At 39.3% G+C, this 18,944-nt stretch overlaps 1 protein-coding gene across 1 annotated transcript in view; it reads right to left on the reverse strand.

Moving 5' to 3' along the window:
• Positions 1-18,944, reverse strand: part of ccpg1 (cell cycle progression 1) — a 121,855-nt gene that overhangs the window by 13,275 nt on the left and 89,636 nt on the right. The window contains exon 7 of the mRNA XM_056265949.1: positions 16,386-16,521. Coding sequence (XP_056121924.1) covers positions 16,386-16,521 — 136 coding nt within the window. The remainder of the gene's footprint in view (positions 1-16,385; positions 16,522-18,944) is intronic.

Here is an 18,944-nt window from a genome sequence, read left to right on the forward strand (position 1 = left end):
GTTTACATTATAGTAGTGAAGTTTGAAGCAAATCAGGTAAAAATAAGAGGGTCCTTTCAAAGCATTTTGAAAGTGACACACTTCCTGCTGCCAGTTGGTGGCGCTATAACTTTGACTCTCAATAGTCACATCCATGTGATCGGCCTCTTACAGCGAACACACTGCTGAAGTTTCATCAAGATCAGTCAATGTATGCTGAAGTTATAACACACTTCCTGTTTCCATTATTCGCCATAAATTCGTTTCCTCGCCACGGCCACACCGTTTGAGATATCAAAAATCCGTTCGCAATTTGGGATCCTCAATGTCTTGACTTCATGCACACCGAGTTTGGCGATGATTGAATGAATTCCCTAGGAGAAGTGTTTCAAATGCCAGATCATGCGTTTCCAAACAACCCTAAATAGCCGATTTCCTGTTGGGTTGGCTTAAAAAGTAAATGCACGAAGGATATATGAACCGATGAGATCTATATGTGTACCGAGTTTCAAATTATTACATGCAAGCGTGTTTGATTTATAGACCCAGTTTTCGGAGCAGTTTTCGGACTGTTCAAGGGGGCGCTGTCGAGCCCCCCTGCCACGCCCGGGTACCAGCTTCAGCCCGGCCCTGATGGCCGCGGGTTCTGACCCGTGTGCAAAGTTTCAAGAGTTTTCGAGCACGTTAAGGGCCCCAAAAGTGCCCGAAAGGTTGACAGAAAAAGAATAATAATAAATATATATATATATATATATATAAATATATAAATAAATATAGCTGCGAGCAGCGATTACGGGCCCAAGCCGGTGGCACCGCAACCCCGGTGCCTTTAGTTACCTAAAGGCACCGGGGTGGCGGTACCACCGGCTTTGGCCCTTCATCGCTGCTCGCAGCTATATTTATTTATATATTTATATATATATATATATATATAAAGCCGGTGGCACCGCCACCCTGGTGCCTTTAGGGTTATTGTGCACGACGTGCAAAAACGTAACCCTGCTTTGACTGTCGAAAAGAAGTGTGCTGTAGAGCTTGTATCAGTGTGGGCTCTGCAAAAGTGTGCATTGAGGGCACATGTCAACCACAAAGTATGCGAGAGCAACCTTCTGAAAGGTCAGGTCTACATCCAGGTCTACATCTGCCGTGTGTTTACATCATAGTAGTGAAGTTTGAAGCAATCAGGTGATTTCAAAGCTTTTTGAAAGTGACAGACTTCCTGCTGCCAGTTGGTGGCGCTATAACCGGGGTGGCGGTGCCGCCGGCTTTGGCCCTTTCATCGCTGCTCGCAGCTATATTTATATATATATACACACACACACACACACATATATATATATATATATATATATACATAAATATATATATATTGTTTTTTTAAGAGCCAAGACAGAATATTACTTGCCTGATCTGATTAGAAAAATAGTGTTTGTGTGTGTGTGTGTGTGTGGCGTAATTGAACAATGTAGACATAAAGACATACTCCGTCCTTTTGTTCATACAGGACATTATTCAAACTGCAAAGTGTTTACTTATATTTGTGTACACTCGCAATAAAACACAACATTGTGCTTTTGTCAAACTATAAACTCTTGTCAAACTGTAAACTACAACTGTCACCCAACCAAAATCTCTTACACACACACACACACAGTTTAAAAGCAAAAAATATCAAACAATCCTATTTAAAAACAGTCTGTGGGAGCCATCTTTTGGACATTCATCATATCGCATTGGTTTTCATTTCTTGTCATCAAACAGAGCCCTAATCTGTTTATTTTTTCAGTTACACATTCTACATTGATTAAAAAAGAAAAATCAAATGTGTTTTTATTTTATACAGAAATAAATAATCTATCATTCAGATGAGAATAAAGTTAGTGTTAGTTCAAATTTTAAGGAAAACAAATAGGCCTATATGATCTGAAATATAGCACATTCATTTAAAATTCATTCAGGTTCAATTACCAAACATACAATCTTAATGTAATTTAAAGCAAACAATACATTTAAAATATATGGGTTGTATGACTATTTTTTAATATAAAAAGATATATATCCAAAAAGACAAGGCCTAAAGTTTAACAAGGGTTAAACTCTTATCACTGTAACAGACACAATCACACACACAATCACACACACACACACACACACACACACACACACACACACACACACAAGTCAAATCACTTACATTTTAGATGCAATATTGACTTTTTTCTGTTTCAGCAGCGAAAATAGTTAAACAAAGATCACAGCAGAACCATCGCACATCTCACAGCATCGCGTTCTCATTACTGAATGATTCAGCATTTTGAACGAATCGGTTGACTCAAAGATTCAATGACCAATCAATCCATTAACATCTGTCTCATTCATGAATGACTCAGTCGTTCGAACGAATGAATCAATGACTCGCTCATTAAGACGGTCGCCTGGCGACACCTAATGACGGTTTAGTGTAATGTTTAAAAATATAATTCTTTCCAACGATTGTTAATTAACTCATATTTGAAACATAAGCTATATTTATATATATATATACATACATATACACACATACACAAAAATAAAATAAAAACACATTTGAAACATGTTTGCTTACTAAATTGTGAGCTGAACGAAAGTTGCAGCAAAGATCAGCAACAGGAGTCAAATTTCATTAATCACGAAGAGCTGACAGAAAAGATGATGACGGAATAGGCTATTTTATGTAAAAGCCCCTATTTAAGCGAATCTGTCATTGTACTCTTTTATTGTTGTGTTTTCCGTGAAAAATAATAGACTATTGAACTCACAATTCAAGCAATCGGCCCCCGAAATTGCACTAATTTTAGTGACACTAAAAAGTATGCGGCTGCACTGGCATTCATGGTGCGCGTCCATGGCGACGAGCGAGCAGAACAGAGTGAACGTTTAGTTAATTTCTACTTCCATAGAAATTCATTCGAGCGCTCTGTGAGCGCCACCACTATCAATGTCCGTGCGGACGTCCATATTATACTTTCGCTTTCAAGTTAGTGTTTTTAAACCCCCCCAGCGGGAGGTTTACACAATTGGTTTACACAATCACACGTTGATTAACCGCTGGGAGATTATTCCCATAGTAACATCCCTAATATATAAATATATATAAATTCAATAGGCCTACCTGATTTTGAACACAAGAGGGCAGTATAGCACTATATATGATTTGGATTATTATTATTTTTGACTAAACAACCATTCTGGCTGTTTTTAAACTTAAAAATAATTCTTAAATTGAAAAAAAGGAATAAAATGGGTTTAGTTCTAATATTTGTATAAGTTTATATAAAAATAAATGGTGTATAATTACATTTTAGAAAGATATGAGACATGCCCTGATTCTTTTTTTGACATTACTTGAATCCCTCGACCATAGCAAAACCGTTTGAGATATTCAATATCCGTTCACAATTTAGCATCTTCAATGTATTTTCATCATGTTGAAAAAGTTTGGCGTGAATAAAATAAACTACTTAGGAGGAGTAGCTAAAAACTCAGAATCTGAAATCCACATTCAAACCAAAATATCTGACTTCCTCTTGGTCTGAGCTAATGACAGTTAATTAGAAAGTTGTCCGGCTTGATCTGAACAATATGCGTACCGAGTTTTATGATTGTAGGTAAAACTATAAAACTAACCCCCCCCACTTTTGTCAAAAGGTGGCGCTACTGAGTCCCTGCACCACGCCCGTTTCTGAAACTTTGCACATGTCTACTGGCTAATAAATGTGATCTGTCTGTCGAGTTTCATGCAATTTTAAGCAATTTCAGGCATGCTAAGAGTCTCAAAAGCATCCAAAAAGAATATTAAAGTTTGATGCGTTGCCATGGCAACAGTATCTAAGACATCAATAATCCTTTCACAGGTCTACATCTGGGGAGTGTCTACATTATACACATAAAGTTTGAAGCAAATCGGGTAAAAATAAGAGGGTGATTTCAAAGCATTTTGAAAGTGACACACTTCCTGCTGCCAGTTGGTGGCGCTATAACTTTGACTCACAATAGTCACATCCATGTGATCGGCCTCTTACAGCGAACACACTGTTGAAGTTTCATCAAAATCAGTTAATGTATGCAGAAGTTATAACACACTTCCTGTTTCCATTATTCGCCACAAATTCGTTTCCTCGCCATGGCCAAACCGTTCGAGATATCAAAAATCCCCTGGCAATTTTTCATCCTCAATGTCTTGACATCATGCTGACCGAGTTTCGTTGCGATTGGTTGAATTCTCTAGGAGGAGTATATCAAATTCCAGGGGCATGCGTTTCCAAACAACCCTAAATAGCCGACTTCCTGTTGGGCTGGCGTAAAACTTAGAGCACGAATGTTGTTCGGCCCGATGACATCTATATGTGTACCGAGTTTCATATTATTACATGTAAGCGTGTTTGATTTATGGACCAAGTTTTCGGACCCCGTTCCAGGGGGCGCTGTCGAGCCCCCCTGCCACGCCCGGGTACCTTCTTCAGCCCGGCCCTGATGGCCGCGGGTTCTGACCCGTGTGCAAAGTTTCAAGAGTTTTTGAGCACGCTAAGGCCCCCAAAAGTGCCCGAATAGTCGTAAAAATAATAATAAATATAGCTGCGAGCAGCGATTACGGGCCCAAGCCGGTGGCACCGCAACCCCGGTGCCTTTAGTTACCTAAAGGCACCGGGGTGGTGGTGCCGCCGGCTTTGGCCCTTCATCGCTGCTCGCAGCTATATTTATATATATATATATATATATATATATATATATATATATAAAAAGCCGGTGGCACCGCCACCCTGGTGCCTTTAGGGTTATTGTGCACAACGTGACACAAAATATCTGCTCGCTATCTGCCGAACGGCTCTGGTAGTTCCGCTTCAGCACTGATGATGTTGTAGAAATAGTGCGCTCTGGTTGGTCTGGATTATTCGGGATTTTTTATTTTATACAGAAATAAGTTATTTAATAAGTTATTTTATCCGTCCTTCGGATGAGACGTTAAACCGAGGCCCTGACTCTCTGTGGTCATTAAAAATCCCAGGATGTCTTTCGAAAGAGTAGGGGTGTAACCCCGGCATCCTGGCCAAATTTGCCCAGTGGCCTCTGTCCATCATGGCCTCCTAATCATCCTCATATACACTAATTGGCTTTATCACTCTGTCTCCTCTCCACCAGTAAGCTGGTGTGTGGTGGGCGTTCTGGCGCAATATGGCTGCCGTCGCATCATCCAAGTGGATGCTGCACATTGGTGGTGGTTGAGGAGATCCCCCCTTCTATGTGAAGCGCTTTGAGTGCCTAGAAAAGCGCTATATAAATGTAATGAATTATTATTATTATTATTATTTATAATTCAGATGAGAATAAAGTTAGTGTTGATTAAAATGAAGGAAAACAAATATATTGATCTGAAATATAGCACATTAATTTTAAATTTATTTAGGTTCAAAAACCAAACATACAATCTTAATTTAATTTAAAGCAAATAATACATTTAAAATATATGGGTTGTATGCACATTTTTTTTTTATAAAAAAAAGATATATATCCAAAAAGACAAGGCCTTAAAGGGTTAAACTAATAAGCACTTTGAATATTCTAAACAGAATAAGCACTAGTCGCTAATGAATAAGTACTAGTACTTAATGGAATAGATACTAGTATCTAAAAAATAAGTACTAGTAGCATGAAAATAGAGACTAGTAGGTTAAAATGATTAAATGTTAAAACGGCTTGCCATATTGGCTCAGAGAGAGAGAGAGAAAATGACCTTTTAGATACTAGTACCTATTAATAGATACTAGTATTTATTCAATAAATACTAGTACTAAGTCATTAGATACTAGTACCTATTAAATAGATACCAGTACTTATTCATTAGCTACTAATACGCATTCAAAAGAATATCTAAAGAATAAGCACTAGTATCTAAAGAATAGGCACTAGTACTAAAGAATAAGCACTAGTCGCTAATGAATAAGTACTAGTACTTAATGGAATAGATACTAGTATCTAAAAAATAAGTACTAGAAGCATGAAAATAGAGACTAGAAGGTTAAAATGATTAAATGTTAAAACGGCTTGCCATATTGGCTCAGAGAGAGAGAGAGAGAAAATGACCATATTCAAACCACCATATTCAACTTCCTCTTGGTCTGAGCTAATGACAGTTAATTAGAAAGTTGTCCGGCTTGATCTGAACAATATGCGTACTGAGTTTTATGATTGTAGGTAAAACTATAAAACTAACCCCCCCACTTTTGTCAAAAGGTGGCGCTACTGAGTCCCTGCACCACGCCCGTTTCTGAAACTTTGCACATGTCTACTGGCTAATAAATGTGATCTGTCTGTCGAGTTTCATGCAATTTTAAGCAATTTCAGGCATGCTAAGAGTCTCAAAAGCATCCAAAAAGAATATTAAAGTTTGATGCGTTGCCATGGCAACAGTATCTAAGACATCAATAATCCTTTCACAGGTCTACATCTGGCGAGTGTCTACATTATACACATAAAGTTTGAAGCAAATCGGGTAAAAATAAGAGGGTGATTTCAAAGCATTTTGAAAGTGACACACTTCCTGCTGCCAGTTGGTGGCGCTATAACTTTGACTCATAATAGTCACATCCATGTGATCGGCCTCTTACAGCGAACACACTGTTGAAGTTTCATCAAGATCAGTTAATGTATGCAGAAGTTATAACACACTTCCTGTTTCCATTATTCGCCATAAATTCGTTTCCTCGCCACGGCCAAATCGTTCGAGATATCAAAAATCCCCTGGCAATTTTTCATCCTCAATGTCTTGACATCATGCTGACCGAGTTTCGTTGCGATTGGTTGAATTCTCTAGGAGGAGTATATCGAATTCCAGGGGCATACGCTTCCAAACAAACCATAATAGCCGACTTCCTGTTGGGCTGGGGTAAAAAGTAAAAGTACAAAGGATATATGAACCGATGAGATCTATATGTCAACCGAGTTTCATATTATTACATGCAAGCGTGTTTGATTTATGGACCAAGTTTTCGCACCCCGTTCCAGGGGGCGCTGTCGAGCCCCCCTGCCACGCCCGGGTACCATCTTCAGCCCGGCCCTGATGGCCGCGGGTTCTGACCTGTGTGCAAAGTTTCAAGAGTTTTCGTGCACGTTAAGAGCCCCAAAAGTGCCCGAATAGTCGTTATAATAATAATAATAATAATAATAATAAATATAGCTGCGAGCAGCGATTGCGGGCCCAAGCCGGTGGCACCGCAACCCCGGTGCCTTTAGTTACCTAAAGGCACCGGGGTGGCGGTGCCGCCGGCTTTGGCCCTTCATCGCTGCTCGCAGCTATATTTATATATATATATAAAAGAAGCCGGCGGCACCGCCACCCCGGTGCCTTTAGGGTTATTGTGCACGTCGTGCATAAACGTAACCCCGCTTTGACTGTCGAAAAGAAGTGTGCTGTAGAACTTGCATCAGTGTGGGCTCTGCAAAAGTGCGCATCGAGGGCACATATCAACCACAATGTATGCATGAGCAACCTTCTGAAACCTAAAATGAAAAATGAAACGCCCTACAGACGGTCTTGGATTTAACGGACACATGAAATAAGCACACAAGAATGAAAATCTGCCGAACGGCTCTGGTAGTTCTGCTTCAGCACTGATGATGTTGTAGGAAAAGTGCACTCTAGTTGGTCTGGATTATTCAGGATTTTTTATTTTATAGAAAAATAAATTATTTATAATTCAGATGAGAATAAAGTTAGTGTTGATTAAAATGAAGGAAAACATTGATTGTATTGATCTCAAATATAGCACGTTAATTTTAAATTCATTTAGGTTCAATTACCAAACATACAATCTTAATTTAATTTAAAGCAAACCATACACTTAAAAGATATGGGTTATATGAATATTTTGGAGAGAAAAAAAAAAAGATATATATATATATATATATATATATATACACACAGACACAGACAGACACACACACACAGTTTAAAAGCAAAAGATCTCTCTCTCTATCTCTCACCCTCTCTCTCCTGCGCGCACACACACACACTCCAGCATTGCAATCTTGACATCGCAGCCTGTTCATTATGCTGCGTTCACACCAAACGTGAATAGAGCGAAATTTATCGCTATTTAGACTGAATAGATGATGAAGGAATATTTTGTGTAAAAGCGCCTATTTAAGCCAATCTGTCATTATACTCTTTTGTTGAAGTGTTTTCCATGAAGAATAATAGGCTATTGAACTCACAATTCAAGCAATCGGCCCCAGAAAAGACGCTATTTTTGAAATGAAACTAACGGCTGCACGGGCATTCATAACACACACCGTTCGATCGCGCCCGCGCACCCCTCCCTCTCTCTCTCTCGTGCGCGCACACACACGCACACACACACAATTCAGCGCAGCATTGCAATCTTGACATCGCAGCCTCTTCATTATGCTGCGTTCACACCAAACGCGAATAGAATCATTATACTCTTTTGATGAAGTGTTTTCCATGAAGACTAATAGGCTATTGAACTCACAATTCAAGCAATCAGCCCCAGAGGCGCCAAAGGCGCTAATTTTGAAATGAAACTAACGGCTGCACGGGCATTCATAGTGGTGCGCGTCCACGGCGATGAGCGAGCAGAAGAGCGAACGTTTTTTAGTTCATTCCTACTTCCATAGGAATTCCCTCGAGCGCTCTGCAAGCGCCACCATTATCAATGTCCATGTTTGGACGTCCGTATTTAAAAGCTCTCGGTCCTCAGTCACATACCAAATATGTATATAATTTTGGACACAAGAGGGCAGTATGGCCCTATGTATGAGTTGGTGTTTAAACTAAACTATCACTCGAAGAGTGATATATATATACATATATATATATATGTGTGTGTATATTTATATAAAGATACAGAGAATATTACTTGCTTTACCTGATTAGAATGCTACCTTGAAAAACAATAATTTAAATTAAATCTCACCCAAAAGAGAAATCCCCCTGCCACCTCCCCACACAGGATTGTCCTCAAACAGAGCACTAATCTGTTTATTTTTAAAGGGGTCATATAATGCCATTTTTGTACAAGCTAATATGATTCTTTAGGGTCTAAATTAAAAGTTTGTAATATACTTTAATTAAAAATTAAATATTGTAAGAAAACACTTATTTTACCTGTAGGGGTGTAACGGTACACAAAAATCACGGTTCGGTACGTACCTCGGTTTTAAAGTCACGGTTCGGTACGTTTTCGATACAGCAAAAAGTAAGAAATGCCAGAGAAATTTCCTATTTGTTAAAAGAAAAAATATTTTTTAAATAAGTGTGAGTTTTCCTACATCTTGAAACTTTCAGGTTTATAAATGGGTGTCATCTTTGAAGGATGAACAAATAATGTTTTGGTAATCACATTAAAAATAACATTTAAATATATGAAGAGTTCAGATGCAAAAGCCATTTGAAATTTTCTCCTAGAATTATCATTTTTATCAAGCTTGTATATTTAAGTTCAGTAATTTCACTTAAATGGCAATGAAGATTACCTATTAATTGTCATTTGAGTGAAATTACTGAACTTAAATATACAAGCTTCATAAAAATGATAATTCTAGAAGAAAATTTCAAATGGCTTTTGCATCTGAACTCTTCATATATTTATTTATATAATATTTGAGTTTTGAAGTGCTGGAAAAAGATGTGTGAAGTACTTGAAAGCATTTCATTTCACTATTCCAGCCAAACTGGTTACATTTAGTGTTACTATATTAAATCCATGGTGAATGTTGCTGGTCTGTGGACGTAAAGTATTACTAGTTCATTCACGGCACACTATTTCTCCTGGTGTCCACGTCAGCGCTGTTTGATCTAATAGAGATCTACGGTTAATAACGGAGAAATGTGAATGCTTCTCACTAGATCTCGCAGCGATGTCATTACTTCAGTGGCGAATTCAAATGTTTTCTTCCCTGGATCTCTCAGCGCTGTGAGCTCCAGCATATCAACAATGACCGCGCCGGTCCACGCGGACTATGATTGACAGCTAGCTCACGAGCGAGGGCGGGTCTGTGTTGAAACGCGGCAGTCAATCAACAATCGTGGGAGGGGCGTGCGAGCTTGTGACGTCACAGGCTCGAACGGCTTGATTTGAGGCAGGGGAAAACATATAAGGAGATTAAAACAAAACCACTGGATGGATTTTTATCATTATATGATGGCTGTGTACAGACACTGCCAACACACATTTGAGTACAATCAACTTGTAAAAGTGCATGTACCATTATATGACCCCTTTAAGATACACATTGATTAAAAAATAAACATCAAATGTGTTTTTAGTCAGAGTATTATTTTATAGAGAAAAAAAAATATGTGTAATTCAGATGAGAATGAGGTTAGTGTTTTAAAATTTTAAGGAAAACAAATATATTGAAATATAGCACATTAATTTTAAATTCATTCAGCTTCAATTACCAATACAATCTTACTTTTATTTAAAGCAAACTATACATTTAAAAGATGGGGGTTATATGCATATTTTGTCATTTAAAAAGAAATACAAAATTGTTATGCAAAAAGACAAGGACTTAGAGATTTCTTTATCCTTTAATGCAGGAAAAATCATACCAGCCACACACACACACATAAACACAGACACCAACCCTCCCTCCACTCCCCTCCCCTCCCCTTCCCTCCCCACACAGACACACACACACACACACAAACACACAGAGAATGGCAGGGGGACAATAAATCCATTCAAACTACAATATCTGACTTTCTGTTGCTCAGAGCTAATGACTTTAAATTAGAAAATTGATCGGCTTGATGAGAACAATATGCGTGGCAAGTTTTGTAACTGTAGGTAAAACGAGCTAAGTTATAACACACTTTATGTGTCCTTTTTTAGTCATAAAATTAATTTCCTCGCCACGACCAAACCGTTCGAGATATCAAAAATCCCTCCGGAATTTAGCATCCTCAATGTCTTGACTTCATGCTGACCGAGTTTGCTTGAAATCCGATCAATTCCCAAGGAGAATTAAATATAATTTCAGGGGTATGCGTTTCCAAACAAACCATGATAGCCGGCTTCCTGTTGGGATGTCGTAAAACTTAGTGCACGAAAGTTGTTCATCCCAATGAGATCTATAAGTGTACCGAGTTTCATATTATTACATGCAAGTGTCTTTGATTTATGGACAAGTGTTCGAATCCCAGTCCAGGGGGCGCTGTCGGTCCGCCCTGCCACGCCCGGGTACCAGCTTCAGTCCGGCCCTGATGGCCGCGGGTTCTGACCCGTGTGCAAAGTTTCAAGAGTTTTAGAGGATGTTAAGGGCCCCAAAAGCCCTCGAAACCTGTATCAACAATAATTAAAAGCATTGTCACTCAAACAGACACATCCCCCTCCCCCCACAGACACAGAGGTACGCAGAGAGAGGGAGAGAGGGACAGAGATTACTCCAAAGCATCCACATTCAAACCAAAATATCTGACTTCCTGTTGTTCGGAACCAAAATCTGTAAATTAGAAAGTTGTCCGGCTTGATCTGAACAATATGCCTACCGAGTTATAAGATTGCAGGTAAAACTATGAAACTAACCATCTCACTTTTGTCAAAAGGTGGCGCTACTGAGTCCCTGCACCACGCCCATTTCTGAAACTTTGCACATGTCTACTGGCTAATAAATGTGACGTGTCTGTCGAGTTTCATGCAATTTCAAGCATGCTAAGAGTCTCAAAAGCATCAAAAAAGAATTTTAAAGTTTGATGTGTTGCCACGGCAACAGTATCAAAGATATCAAGAATCCATTCACAGGTCTACATCTGGCGTGTGTTTACATTATACAGATGAAGTTTGAAGCAAATTGGGTTAAAATAAGAGGGTGATTTCGAAGCATTTTGAAAGTGACACACTTCCTGCTGCCAGTTGGTGGCGCTATAACTTTGACTCACAATAGTCACATCCATGTGATCGCCCTCTTACAGCGAACACACTGCTGAAGTTTCATTAAGATCAGTTAATGTATGCAGAAGTTATAACACACTTCCTGTTTCACGTTTCTCGCCATAATTTCGTTTCCTCGCCACGGCCAAACCGTTCGAGATATCAAAAATCCCCTCGCAATTTTTCATCCTCAATGTCTTGACTTCATGCTGACCGAGTTTCGTGGCATTTCTTTGAATTCTCTAGGAGAAGTACTTTAAATTCCATTGCATGCGTTTTACAAACAACCCTAAATAGCCGACTTCCTGTTGGGCTGGGGTAAAAAGTAAGAGTATGAAGTATATATGAACTGATGAGATCTACATGTGTACCGAGTTTCATATTCTTACATGCAAGCGTGTTTGATTTTTGGACCAAGTTTTCGGACCCCGTTCCAGGGGGCGCTGTCGAGCCCCCCTGCCACGCCCGGGTACCAGCTTCAGCCCGGCCCTGATGGCCGCGGGTTCTGACCCGCGTGCAAAGTTTCAAGAGTTTTCGGGCACGTTAAGGGCCCCAAAAGTGCCCGAATAGTCGTAAGAAAAATAAAAGAGGAGAAAAAAAAAAATAATCCTTAGGAAAACAATAGGGCCTTCGCCCTTTGGGCTTGGGCCCTAATAATCCTAAGGAAAACAATAGGGCCTTCGCCTTTTCAAGGCTTGGGCCCTAATAAATAATCCTTAGGAAAACAATAGGGCCTTCGCCTTTTCAAGGCTTGGGCCCTAAAAATAGGCGCTTTATGATTTTGATCATTTTATTCTTTCAGAAGATACAAGACTTATCAAATTACAAATGATTTGCCTAAAATCTGTGGTCTATTACAATCTAGAACAGGATCCTCATCCTCCAGATTTATATCATTCATTATATGGGCATCAGTTTTGTCACCTGTGTTGTGCATCACCTCAACATCACCGGCCAGCCTCCTGGAGATGTGATGCCGTACACCTTATGGGTTTTCAGCATTAACAATGTTTATATACATTTTTTGATAAAGTTATTGTTAGTTTGAAATGTGAAAGCACAGCAACCAATCTGATAAACTATTATTTGAAAATAAATGTCAAATGTTTTGGATATGGAAAGTATGTTTGCGCAATAGTTTCAAACTTTGCATAAGTTGAATAAAATGGTAATTTCAGTAAATCTACATTTTGATATTGTGAAATGGATATTATTACAGTGCAGAAACTATGTATAAACAGTGATTTCTTTGTTTCAGGTTCTATTGGAGATTGAAGATGTGGCACTGTTGGCACAGTTGGCACAGCTGGTTTCTAAATGGATGATTTGGAGAAGTTTTGAGTGTGCGCATTCTCAAGACTGCGTTTGGGTAAGTTTAGTTGCACTTCCAAAGATCGCTTTTATCAATGCCATTGATGCTTTTATCTTTCTAGATGCAATTATAGAAATCAAAACAGTTCATAAACTATAATAACACACGTGAACTCGCAGATCAGTCACCCGGAGTGGTCACCCGGAAGTGATCTAGGGAGCAGGTCCGCGTCGGTTGGAATCCCGTCTTGTGAAAGGTCCGTCTGATATGTGACGCGAGCTTAGTTCCTTTTAGAATGAGATATACTAAATGCATTGCCTTTACCAGTAGCAAAACTAAGCCTAGCGCTTGTATGTAGATGGCTTGGAGATTCGGTGTCTTGCGCGTCTTACGCACTCAGAGCGTGTCTCCTCTCAGTTCATTCGAAATGCTTTTTCTTACCAACGAAAGCTCACAGAAACGTGAAAATGGTCTCATTTGAAAGATAACATCCTAAGCTAAAAGGTGATATAGATTATGTGGCTGTTTGCGGCTCACTGAAGCCGACATCGGAGCAGGAATGTGATACTTTTATCTGTCACCTCTGTTTGATTGTATTTCACGGCGTGATTATTTTGAAGATATTTCGATCTATAATTGTCTCACAATGTAATAACCTACATTGACCAATTCCTTAGAATGAGAGCTTTGTTGTTATATATGACTTTACAGTTTTGTGAAATATATATCAAATAAATATTTGTAGAAATATTTCTTCGCAATCATAAAGCGGATTTTTTTTTTGCCTGGGACCAATGCATATTTAAGCTAATATTTCATTTGATATGTATCATAAAAACGAAAGTGTTGGTATTCTTTGTATAGTTTAGATTCTAAGCTTTCAAATGATACCATGAATTGGGTGATACCTTATGGAAGCCTATAAAAAGAACGTACGGACATCATAACAAAGTGTTTGCCCCCGGTACCGGGGGCGTTGGTTTTTAAGGCAAGCCTACAAGGTTAGCAAAAAATAGTGTAACGCTACAATACGCAGGGAAGGAGACCAGAAGCTGTTTTTTTTAATGGATGTCAATGGAGGAGAGGCTTCACTATGCTGAATAGACTGCTTATGAATCGACAGCCTCTCAACTAATCTTCAACATGTTTACTCTTAAAACATTAATTTTGGATTGACCTATTTTTAGACTTTACACCGAAAAAGTGATGTTTTATAAGAGAAGTCATGGACAACTGCGCGACAGGTAGGATTTAGTTTACAGCACTTCTATTCACTTCATTCATTTCTATGGTATCCGCAAATGGTGATTGACTGTTGCACATCTCTGAACGAAATTCAATGACGTCAAGGGCAGGCTGTAATGTGATTGGTTATCAAGGTACAAGTGATCCAAGTTGGCCATTATGCTTTCTCCAATGGTAAAGCCACGGACCCTTGTATCTCCCAATAACAAAACCATCTCTGCTTCTAGTAATCCTGAAGACATTGATGAGCTGGCTCAGGTGTGTTTGATTAGGGTTGGAACTAAACTCTGCAGTACAGTGGCCCACCAGGACTCAGTTTGCCCATCCCTGCTGTAAAACCTCACTGCATTCCACCTTGTTTTCACACAAAACAAAACCTACGATGCATGCTGCATCTGTACGAGACTGCTGCTAACTTTACTTAATGCTGGATAGTATTTACCACCAACAGTCTTTCAAATCAAATAAGGTTTTAATGATAATTAAAGTATAAAATGGTAATTGACCGTTCACAGGCCCCTCCCACAAAACGGCCATTGTCCAATCACACATCATAGCAACCGTTACTATGTGAGTAGGTCCATCAAACATTGACTCCAAGCAAGATGCTGAAGCGGTGCGCCTACGGCGTTTGTAAATCGGACACTAGGTACCCCGATAGATTGTCTGGAGGAGTTGTGTTCTTTCCATTTCCAAAGCCGAAAACACAACGTGAGCGGTGCCTACAATGGATATAACAGTGTGGACGGCCCCACTCCCAGTTACATGTGTCGAACACGGTTAACTCGCGTGCAGCGTGCGTGAGACTGAGACACTGAGATTAGTCAAAGAAACATGGAGAAAGCAGATCAAGAGGATCCACAAAGGAGTTACGTTTTCTAAAGGGTTGTTGTGAACATGATATTCTCGGGGGGAAATGAGCAGCAGTCAACTAGCAGTGCAGCACCCGTAGGCTACAGTTTAGAGGAGTGCACGTTCGCAACGGGGAAAGCATGAAGCTTACTTGACAACATCACCGTACAACAACATCGTAACGAATAGAAATAACCTTAAATAATGTATGGTTATCTGCATCTTTCCGTCTCTTATGTATAGTTACTTTTTAAACACGAAAATCGCATTCAGCATGACACGCAAGCGGTTGCCGTGGTAATGAACAACCTGCTTCTGCTTGTATAATCCTGTATCTGAGGCAAAATGACTAAATATGCAGCGCGAGTTCTACATTTCTAACTCCAAACAATTAGCCACTGAACCATCTTATAAAATCTTCTTCAAGGCTGTGCTGGTTGCATTTGAGGTACAGGTCATGGGGTTTCTCAGATTTAGCTTGAGACCGGTATAAGCATTCGCCTCGATAGTAGTCGTGTCTACTTCATTGCGTATTTTTATATTTTGAATATATCCCTCCACTGCATACTGTAACCCATTTTGCCTCGATCTGGAGGATATCGCTGAGGTATTGCTCCAAAAAAGGTCACTGACACGCACGGGTAACATTAACTTATACCTCTTCCCGTCATGGGAATCTGTCGCGCTGGTCGTGTTTAACCATTTGTTTGACGGGCGTAGTAACAATAACTAGGGGGCGTGGCTTTTGCGAACGGTCAATTCCGACCCGTCAAGAATTTTATCATGGTTTATCAATAAACTGGTAGCGGTTTCATCTCTACAAGGTATTACCATCTGATATCATCACCGTACTGCCAAACATTCATATGCACGTATGTGAACAATTATGAACATTTATATACAGCATATGTCTCTTTGTTAAACCTTTTTAAAAGGTTCTATATAAATGAAGCTTAACTTACTTACACAGTAATTTTTGTAAGGATACTCATCCTAAAAGTTCCACTTTAAATCATTTAATAAGAAGAGCATGTTAACAAGACAGACATTAGGTCCCTTCTCACCGTAGAAGTGCCCGAAGCCCATGCTGATGGCGATGAGCAACGCTAACAGGATGCATTTGTTCAAAGTGCCGCTGACATGACCTTGATCTTGCGGAGCAGCGCGGGCATCCGGATGGGCTTGTATGTCTTCAACAACCTGATGTAGAATCAAACATGCATAATTTCAGTACATGGCATGCACAGTGTTGTTGCTGTTGTTGTTGTTGTTGAGATAGCTGGCTAACATAAATCAGGTTTTGTGAAAAATGCAACAACGATTAAAGGAAGTCAAGGTTTCATCAGTTAGAATTATGGGTGTAACGGTTCTCGGTACAAAAATCCAACCGTACATTTCTCCCACGGTTTGGCAAGCATTTGCAATGCAGTTAGTCTCAATCTGTCAACACATCTATCATATGGTTTGGTGAAAAACAACATCGCATAAAACAGAGTTCAGCTAATGTATGGTTCCGATGGATATGCTCCGTGTGTGTTTCATGTGAGAGTATCTGTCCAATCAATTGTTAATATGTAAATCTGCTGCTGACATCACAGTTCCTCACGAAAAGACAAGCTAATAGAGCCATCGCCTGCCATATAAATCTGCTATCTGGGAACATCTTGGATGTCCAATACGTTACAGCACAGCAGCGATGGTCAAAAAAACGTGGGCAAAACAGTCACTGTTTGTAAACTTTGTTCAATGCTAGTGCTGTATGCTCAAGGTAATATATCTAATATGACCAGTCATTTCCGCTTTCATCACCCGGGTGTTGATAGCGCGCGAGCGTAGGTAAGACCGAAACAGCACACATTTCCTTTGGTGTTTAACCCTCTGGTTATCTTCGGGGTCTTTTTAACCTGCAAATTACTTCTGCTCAAATTTTAAAAAATGTTCTCTTTGTCCAAATGGTATGAAGCTACCTACTTCTTCTACGGCTCCCAACACTTTCTAGATCTACAAAAAAATAAAATAATTGGAATGATATCTGTTTTTATGTTAGCGTGAAAAAAATAGTGACACTAGTTGTCTTCGGGGACCCTGGAGACCCCGCATAGTAAATATACAAAATTCATCATCAAAATCAGAAACAACGCAGAACACATAGACAGAAATAAAGTGGCACACTTCCAACAATGCAAAATTATAATGCTCACCACACGTGTCGTGCACACACTAGTGTTGCACGGTGCACCGATACTTCAAAAGTATCGCGATACTCGGAAATTAAAAACTTCACGATACCTAAATTTATTAGTATCGATACTTCTAAGAATGACCGCGTTCCAGATTTGTAAGAGAGTATTGCATGTTGGTGTGTGCAACGCACGCTTCCAGTGCCTCCCTATGGATGTCTGTGTTTTTCTCCTCATGCGCGTGTGACAGGGCGCGTGAACTGAACGAGCAGAGAGAGAGAGAGAGAGAGTGAGAGTGAGCGAGCCCCGGTCGCGCGCGCGCACTCTCTCTCTCTCTCTGCGGAGCCAGGCGAAAGTATAAACAAGGCTTCACCGTCTCAAAAATAAGCGCTGTCTTGCTCTCTCTCTCTCCCTCGCACATATTAATCAAAATAATTCGACACGATGGTAAGGTCGGGAGACTAAAGTTTCATGTGGAGCATTCGGAGTTTTTTTTTCTTTTTTTTTCTGAATTACCGCTGGGTGTAAATTGTGGTAAAATACGTTGCCTTATCTTCTCTGAATCGTTCCGCACATTCAGCTGACATAAACCACACTTTAAATAAACGAAAAAAACTATCCAGTCATGAAATGTTTTCTGTGATGACAGTGGGATGTAACCGCCTGGATAATCACACAACGCGCACACGTCCGATAATGACACGTCCAATTTGCGAACTAATGACTCATTTGAACCGATTCGTTTTAATGAATGGTTAAAACAACTGATCTGTCTGAATCGGTGTATAACTAATCGTTAACACTTTGTAATAAGGTTTCATTTATTACATAAATTACATAAAACAAATAAAAACACTTGTTTTTTCCCCCCGAAAAAGCATATGACTACTTTTTTCCACACAATGCTATCATGAATCGATAAGAGAATCGTTAAAGAATCGGATCGATAAGCAGAATCGTCAGTGGCATTGATATTGATAAAATCTTATGTTTCTTATGATAACTGAGATAATGCTGCTAAATTTATTTATTTTTTTACCTTGAATGTCATTGCTCTAATTTATTTTTTATATTTTTCATATTTCATATTTTGTTCAAATGGTTATTATAGCCTATCTGCTGTTCAAATGTTCATTTATTAGTGTGTTATGATTGGAATGTTGTCCCAGTTTTAAAATAAAGCACAGCAATGATATTTGAGAGTGTTTCTCCCTTTTCAGGAAAAGTATCGAAAAAGTATCGAAATCGCAATTCTTGACTTGGTATCGGTATCGAAACAATAATTTTGGTATCGTGACAACACTAGCACACACACACACACACACATACATAGAGGAATACATTTTTGAGAATATAAAAACTATTCTCTTATCACTTGTAAAATAAAATCATCCAAAATGCAGAACCACCACAAAAATAAATTGGTGACACTGACACATTGAA

The sequence above is a fragment of the Rhinichthys klamathensis genome, unplaced genomic scaffold (assembly GCF_029890125.1).
Source record: "Rhinichthys klamathensis goyatoka isolate OS25496 unplaced genomic scaffold, OSU_Roscu_1.1 h1tg000242l_1, whole genome shotgun sequence".
Taxonomy (NCBI): Eukaryota; Metazoa; Chordata; class Actinopteri; order Cypriniformes; family Leuciscidae; genus Rhinichthys; species Rhinichthys klamathensis.